This window comes from Sinocyclocheilus anshuiensis, unplaced genomic scaffold (assembly GCF_001515605.1).
Source record: "Sinocyclocheilus anshuiensis isolate Anshui unplaced genomic scaffold, SAMN03320099.WGS_v1.1 scaffold2206, whole genome shotgun sequence".
Classification (NCBI taxonomy): Eukaryota; Metazoa; Chordata; class Actinopteri; order Cypriniformes; family Cyprinidae; genus Sinocyclocheilus; species Sinocyclocheilus anshuiensis.
The window spans coordinates 111200-119467 of NW_015558552.1; the positions used below are offsets into that span (position 1 = coordinate 111200).

General features: G+C 39.2%; 1 protein-coding gene across 10 annotated transcripts in view; it reads left to right on the top strand.

Moving 5' to 3' along the window:
* The first annotated feature begins 1878 nt into the window (after positions 1-1878).
* The window catches only part of pfkpb (phosphofructokinase, platelet b), a 20685-nt gene continuing 14295 nt past the window's right edge, over positions 1879-8268 (top strand). For 7 of the 10 annotated variants that reach the window (XM_016474915.1, XM_016474917.1, XM_016474918.1 and 4 more), the window contains exons 1-8: positions 1879-2122; positions 3739-3812; positions 4130-4207; positions 5542-5731; positions 5827-5992; positions 6220-6264; positions 6337-6445; positions 7371-7466. In XM_016474915.1, coding sequence (XP_016330401.1) covers positions 2038-2122; positions 3739-3812; positions 4130-4207; positions 5542-5731; positions 5827-5992; positions 6220-6264; positions 6337-6445; positions 7371-7466 — 843 coding nt within the window. In that variant the 5' untranslated portion in view covers positions 1879-2037. Of the gene's footprint in view, positions 2123-3738; positions 3813-4129; positions 4208-5541; positions 5732-5826; positions 5993-6219; positions 6265-6336; positions 6446-7173; positions 7270-7370; positions 7467-8268 lie in introns of all 10 variants that reach the window. The other 3 variants (XM_016474916.1, XM_016474922.1, XM_016474923.1) reach the window with 1 other exon arrangement.

Sequence of the window (8268 nt, forward strand, 5' to 3'; positions counted from 1 at the left end):
GCTCAGTTGGTTAAAGCGTGGTGCTAATAACGCCAAGGTCGCGGGTTCGATCCCCGTACTGGCCAGTATCACTTTTTCAGGGTTGTTAACTTGCCATAGTATTTTCGAGTGCCAAATCCATAACTTTAATAAACAAGGATAAAAAAGGTTAATAATCAAATGTGGTGATTATAGGCCATTACTAGAGAGCAAAAAAAAAATGTCTTGTGCACTGCACTGATTACTGATGTTACAAAAAAAATACATAATAAAATCTGCAAGGTTCTAAATATACTGCTTCCTATTTAAAACCTATGTCTATGATTGTTCATGATGCAAGATTTTTTCTCAAGTGTGAGTGATTACAAAACAACTGGAAGTCTTGATTAAGTGTCTGTCATGAGCTTCAATTCTCCTGTTGCTCTCGCGATTTCACTTTGATCTTTGGGCGGTTTGGGGCCGGGGTAAAATCAAAATGCACTCCAGAAAAAAGCAGAGGACGATTACGTCCTTTTTCAAACTGTAATGACCTTCCCCTTTAACTCACTTTGCTTGGCGTCACCACTAGAGGGAGTAATAAACATAAGTGAAACGAAGTAGAGACGTTTGTTCACGTGCTAACAAGTACAGCTAGAGAGAATGATTTTAAAGGGGTCATATGATGCGATTTCAATTTTTCCTTTCTCTTTGGAGTGTTACAAGCTCTTGGTGCATAAAGAAGATCTGTAAAGTTACAAAGACTAAAGTCTCAAATCCAAAGAGATATTCTTTATAAAAGTTAAGAGTCAACCACGCCTACCTAAAACGGCTCGTTCTAACACGCCCCCACATGTCTACTTCACGATGTGGGAAGATTTGCATAACACCGCTCAAATGTTCTCGCTGTAGTATTGTTGTTGCTGCTGCCATGTCGTGAAGGCGCTGTGTATTTCGTTGTGAAAGCGGCAGTGTTTTTTGAATTGGGACTACTTGCCAATGTTTAAGGAATTAAACATTAATATATTTTTGTCATTTTATGTTCAAATTGTTAAATAAAATTGGTTGTATAGGTAAAGGCAGTGTGTTCCAATAGCTTTTAAAGACACTTTTTTGCCCAACTGTTAAGAATTAGGATAAAAGTTATTAAGTGTAGTGTAACTGAAATATTGTGCATAAAATATCTTTATTTCATAAAAATAAAGTATAGATGTCCACAGTGGTCTCAAAGTCCCAAGTCCTGCTGTTATATTTAAATTAGGGTTAGAGTTAGTGTTTTTGAGCATATCACAAAAATAGGTCCCTGTAGCTGTCTTGCTTCCTGTAAGCTATCATGGCATGTTCCCAAAATTGCCATTAGGGTGTTCTAAACACGGCAATCGGTATTCTATATAGAATTTATGATATGAACATGAATGTACTTGCTTTGTACATTATGTACAACATTTGTTTGGCCGTTGAGGATCACATGACCTGACAGCTGTTCCCCCCACTTTTAAAATGGCTGCTACGGCCCCTGGCTTCAGGAAGAATTCCACTGTCTGAAGAGTTACACATGCTCCCAGTTGCCAAAGTTCACCTGTTAAGTTTATGTAGGTGTTCTATAGATAGCCTTGGCTATTCTATTACTATAGGCCACACATGTTTTGTCTGTTTTATTATTTACCATGAACTAATTTCACACTAATTTCGTGAATGAAACAACTTCCTTGATATCTGTTTTTCTATGTGCAGCAAGACGAATATCGTGTTACATTTAGAGTGGGCTGGATGTAAATTGAATAATAACTCTAAATTTAATGAAAGCAAAGTAGGACTTCCTTGTCACTTCTTTAATTCCAACATCGGAAGGCAATTGGTCTAAATCCGTCCAGATGACAGTGATCGGAAAGACTATTGCCTGACGCTGCTGTCAATCCGGTATGGGGCGGTCGATGTGAGCCTACCGGACCGCGCGAGGCGCCGAAGCGCACGTCCGACACCGGAGGAGAAGTTGATCGGCGGAGCCTTTTATCCTCTCCAGCTCTTACCTCGCCGGGGAATTAAAGGCAGTGCTCTGTTTGCAAAGACATCTGTGGAATAATGCCGGACACCAAAAAATTCATCGAGAACCTGTCTGGAGCAGGGAAGTGCATTGGCGTCCTGACAAGTGGCGGAGATGCTCAAGGTATAGTTTTCCTTTAACAAACCGATCAGGATGTACTGGCAGCTCCCAGTGGCAGATTGATTCATTTACAGCTATTGATTTAATAATTACACATCTAAACAGGGCCAGTGCAACAGATGTTAAAAGAGAAAGGCGAGGCAGTTCCGGGCTTCTAAACTGACGCTCAAATTACTTTATCACCACTTTTATAGCGATTCCGAAATATGTTAATTGATTAGTTTTGGAACACGTTTTAAAACTGTAGAGTTCAACCACATAATTTTAACAGTTTATGGATAATTAAAATAATTAAAGTTGCATCCGAGTCTCGCACTCGATGAGCGTCATGACATGGGTGCGCTCGAGCGAGTTTTGCAACTGGAATTAAATATTTACAAGCATTTACAACATGTCATAGCCTACATTTTATTTTACTCTTACATCGGCATTGCCATCCAGTGACGTAATGAATGAAAATGAATACAATTCGTTCAGATCGAACTAGCTGCTGCATTGTCTGCGTGTTTCCCTCACCTGGTTTTCTGTGCATCTTTGCGCGCTTAGTTGTGTCAAGATGAATGTATCAAGGTGAAGAATGTGTGCGCGGGCCTACGTGATGGCAGGCAAGTATTAGAGCAAGACTGCCATGATGCCGTGATCACGTGGAAAAAAACCGAGGGCATCCCAAGCACAGTCACTCACGACTGTGCGTGGGTTATAAAGCCGCGGGATAATCTTTTCCGTTCAATGCCTGAATGCGCTTTTCAAAAGCGCATCTCATGTCGGTTGTTTATTCTTTTGCGAACTCAAGAGAGAACATAGCAGTGGCGTAATGCTCTTTGATGCAATGTCTGACTTCCTTCCTACATCTCAGTTAACAGACAAAAGCGCATCTCCTGTCGGTCGTTTATTCTTTTGCGAACTCAAGAGAGAACATAGCAGTGGCGTAATGCTCTTTGATGCAATGTCTGACTTCCTTCCTACATCTCAGTTAACAGACAAAAGCGCATCTCCTGTCGGTCGTTTATTCTTTTGCGAACTCAAGAGAGAACATAGCAGTGGCGTAATGCTCTTTGATGCAATGTCTGACTTCCTTCCTACATCTCAGTTAACAGACAAAAGCGCATCTCCTGTCGGTCGTTTATTCTTTTGCGAACTCAAGAGAGAACATAGCAGTGGCGTAATGCTCTGTGATGCAATGTCTGACTTCCTTCCTACATCTCAGTTAACAGACAAGTGTAAAGTGTAGCCTGTTTACTACCTGTTTACTCTTGAATGCTCCTGCACGTTTCCCAGAGCAGCCTATAGTTTTATGCACAAGAAATAATTTAGTAGAAAGGGGATGAATTTGAAGTACTTCTGTATTACACAGCTACTACTAGAGTTTCCACTTTTGACCTTTTAGTTGGGTTCTGGCTCTGATGGCACTATGTTTCCTAGCAACGGTTTCCAGGCAGCAGTCCTCCCATCACTATGGGTTAGGCTAGACATAACCTCAGGGGAACAGCTTAATTCGACTTGTCAGGTCACAGCACACTGTAGGGAACATGCTGAGTAGAGCCTCCTCTTTCATGTTTGAATTTCTCACATTATTTTGTATTCTCACGTTCTCTCTTATTTTGTATTTCTTCATGTAGGTATGAATGCTGCTGTGAGGGCAGTGGTCAGAATGGGAATCTATGTGGGAGCAAAAGTTTATTTTATTCATGAGGTGATTTTTCTCTTTCTTAATTCTCAGATCTAAATGTTAGAAACCCATAATAATAAAATAATAATACAATGTTTTTATAGGCATCTTTCACAACACTCAAGGACACCCTAAAAGCACAATAAAATACCAAATACAGAAATTTTAATGTCATTCTCTGAAATGTATTCAGTACATTGACATCCGGCAAGCAGTATTGTTTCTGTGGATCTCAAACACCGTACATGAGAGCTTGTGACAGAGAAAAGGTGTCCATTCTGTGTAAAAAGGAAAAGGAATTTAGCGTTTTTATGATGTTACAATGAGTTGTTCTTTCTCAGGGCTACCAGGGCATGGTGGATGGAGGTGACAACATCAAAGAGGCATCATGGGAAAGTGTTTCCAGTATGTTACAAGTGGTAAGCAAAAGTCACTTAAGCTTAAATAACACACAAAAATGAGCAACCGTAGGGAAGATACATTGCAGGGTTGTTGCATAGAGCTACATGATTCTGGATCATTATTTTTTTTACATGATTCTCAATACAGGTCATGATTCTCCTATGGTTCTTAAAGGTGGGGTAAGTGATTTTTCAAAAACGCTTTAGAAAACTGATTCGGCCCGAGTAACAAAACACTGCGATCGGACGCCGAGGTTGCTTTGTTTCTTCTCGATAGGTGAGTAACACCGTGTCTGCGCCTCAACAGCTAAAGTCTGTCTAGTACACTGGACGCGACAAAGCGACCGTTGAAAGTCATTTGAAATTTGTGTCAATACGTCATAAATAGAACGCAGCAGCAGTTTTCTGTCGGGGATTTGTCGTGTCGTGCTGCGCCACATCCAGTGTAGACCATAGTATATATATCTATGGTGTAGACAGCATCACTGATTATAATGAGTATTTTATAGTATTTTGTTCGCGTCCTGTGTAGACACGGTGTAACATTGGTTTTGCTTTGTTTCACAGAACTAATCGTTGCCTGGGTTGCGTACGTTTGTGTGGGGCGGAGCAATCAAAATAGGGGCGAGACCCTTTTGGGGTAGGGGCGTGTTTGTTTTGGTGATTTCAAATGTCAACATTGGCTACCAGAAATCGCTTACCCCACCTTTAAGGAAAAACATTAGACAAACAAAATATTTTACTAGAGGTTCTGACAAAAAGCTAATTACTTCAGTCTAATTAAAATATTTATCAATTAATAAAAAAACTTTTGAATGAATGATTCAATGACTCACTCATAAAGACTTCATTTGTTATTGAATGAATCTCTGTTTTTGAACAAATCTTTTGAATCAATGATTTAATGAAAAACCATTTTTAACAGTAGAACTGTAAAGATTTTTAGCTGAAACTGTGGTCTGTGGTAATTCATAAAATGCACGCTTTGGCTCTTGACGAGATATTGCGGTCTTTTGAAGCGAAACAATCACTCTGTGCAAGAAACAAAACTTTATTTCCAACATTATTACCTGTAATCCTTAGCCTCAGTAAACGGAGAAATCTGTTTCTTTTCCGCAAACTAGTTATTTTTCAATGAACTGGTTCAATTCACTAGTTTGTTTACGTAATCACGCAAAGATGTAATGTACACACAATTATATTATTAAATCTCCCAATAATGATTTGAAATGGGGATGTTTTAAAGCATCAAATTACAAAAGATGATTTATTTAGATATTTTGATATATCAAAATGAAAGACATCAATTATTATATCTGAACTATATTTTCTTAATGCCATTGTGTGTTCAGGGTGGCACCGTGATTGGCAGCGCCCGCTGTAAGGATTTTCGCACCCACGAGGGCCGTTTGCGTGCTGCTCTGAACCTGGTGCAGCGTGGCATCACTAACTTGTGTGTGATTGGTGGAGATGGCAGTTTGACCGGGGCTAATCTCTTCAGGGAGGAGTGGAGCGGACTGTTGGATGAGCTTGTCCAATCAGGTAGCAGAGTGGGAGGGGCTTATACACGGGATGAGGTCGGATTTGTGATTTGTACGTGTATTGCATAGCATAATATTTTGCCATTTATCTCCCAGGTGAAATCAGTGAAGAGGCTTCCCAAATTTATTCTGCATTGCATATCGTTGGGATGGTGGGCTCAATAGACAATGATTTCTGTGGGACAGATATGACCATTGGCACTGACTCAGCATTGCACAGGATCATAGAGGTGGTGGACGCCATAATGACCACGGCACAAAGGTACTGTATACTAAAAATGACAATATACAGAAAATTCTAGCTATTGGATATTAGAATCAGCATATTATGGGGAGCATAAGATATATCTTTCAAAACATAAAAAGAAACATAATTATTCAAACTTTTGACTAGTAATGTAAATGCATTTTGAATATCAAAAACATTAGACATGGTTTTGAATAGTTAAAGCCTGTCATCAAAAAACATTCATAATGTTTGTCTTTTAGCCATCAGAGGACCTTTGTGCTGGAGGTCATGGGAAGACACTGCGGGTAAGACCCTCGACTAGAAACATGCATTATACTTAAAAATCAGCATTAAGCAGTGTGTGTATGTGTGTGTAGGTATCTAGCATTAGTCAGTGCTCTTGCATGTGGAGCTGACTGGGTGCTGATTCCAGAAATGCCTCCCAAAGATGGCTGGGAGGAACAGATGTGTTATAAACTATCAGAGGTAACTCACTCACACACATAAACATGCACACAAAAGTCTGCAGCTATGCTCAAATTAACTCAGATACAGAGGGTATTAACCTAAGTAATTAAATTATTCAGATAAGTGACAGTACTCCAGTTGTTTTTTTAAAACCAGTAACAAGCTAAAATTTACAGCATTTGCAGTGTAGCATGAACAAACATTACATCAGTGTTTTAATCTTTGTATTATATCGTGCATGGTTTTACATTGTCTTTTTGTAGCAAAATAAGCAATTAAATTAACAAAATGAATGAAATAATAAGTTAGTGTTTAGATTAATTCGTTTAGATTTTATTGAATTTTTAGTTTAATTAATAACTTAAGTTTGATGCTGTCACTTATTGATTTCTTTATTGTTTTTGTGGCAGAAAAATGCTTCTCTTTTCAACTGAATTATGTAATCTGGTATTTAGAAAATTTAATAGCTTACAGCTTCAATGTAGTAAGCTAGCTCAGTGGTTCCCAACCCTGGTCCTGGAGGCACCCCAACACTGCACATTTTCGAACCACTGAGCTAGCTTATAGTGTAGTAGACCTTTTTTTTAAGAATAGCTTGACAGTACTACTTGAAATTAAAAGTAGCTTGTGGTTTGGCTAGCATCAGTTTTCCAGGCTTCCCAAGAACACAATCACACAACACACTCATGCATACATTCGAATGCACACGCACAGCTTGTTTCAGTCCTCCAGTGTTTGTCCTGCAGAGCCGTATGCGAGGTTCTCGTCTTAATATAATCATAGTGGCCGAGGGAGCCACAGACAGACACGGAAACCCCATCAGCTCTAATGCAGTGAAGGAGGTGAGTATCTCCTCCCTGTTCTCACCAGTGTGTATGTGTGTACGGGTGTGTGTGTGTGTGTGTGTGTGTGTGTGTGTGTGCACGCTTTTTTTCCCTTGTAGAATCGTGCTGATAAGAAACGGCTTAATATCATCATAGTAGCTGAAGGTGCAATAGACCAAAGCAACAAGCCCATAACCACAGAACTTATAAAGGATGTGAGTAATGCACAACTACAGCCCATACAGCACATTCATGCCAAATGAGCTCAGAAATGACTGTTTTTCTTCTCTTAGACTCAACAAATAAAAAACACGTGTTTTGGATTTGATTTTTGGTAGACATTGTCTTTTTGTGTCACTGTGTGAGTTTCAATATTATACTTCCCTTCATTTACTGGACTGATTGTAACAGTTGTGATCAGCGTGTCATTTACTTTAAGTGAGTTAAAGTTTACTTTAACATGCATTTAAGTTATGCACAGTTTCTCTTACAGCAGTCATGTCTGTGGTTATGTTTGCTGAGCTTGCCTTTAATAAACCCTTTAGAAATATTGCTTTGTTTATGCATCTGTGTTTTAATTCATGGTAGAATCCAGTTCAGTCCGACATTAATAATAAATCCATCTACACTACCGTTCAAAAGTTTGGGGTCTGAAAGATTAAAAAAAAACATTTGAAGAAGAAGAAATTGACACTTTTATTCAGCAAGGATGTTTTAAAGGGTTAGTTCACACAAAAATTTACATTAGGCTGCGTTTTACTCCCCCCCGAGGCATCCTAGGTGTATATGACTTTCTTCTTTCAGACGAATCCAGTCGGAGTTATATTAAAAATTGTCTTTGATCTTTCAAGCTCTATCATTGCAGTCAGCAGGTGTTGCAGTGCTTCAGTCCAAAAGAAGTTAAATAAAAAGCGCCCATGCATAAAAAAAGTGACTCACATGGCTCCGGGGGGGTGAACAAAGTCCTCCTGTAGCGAATCGATGCGTTTTTGTAAGAAAAATATCCATATTCAAAAC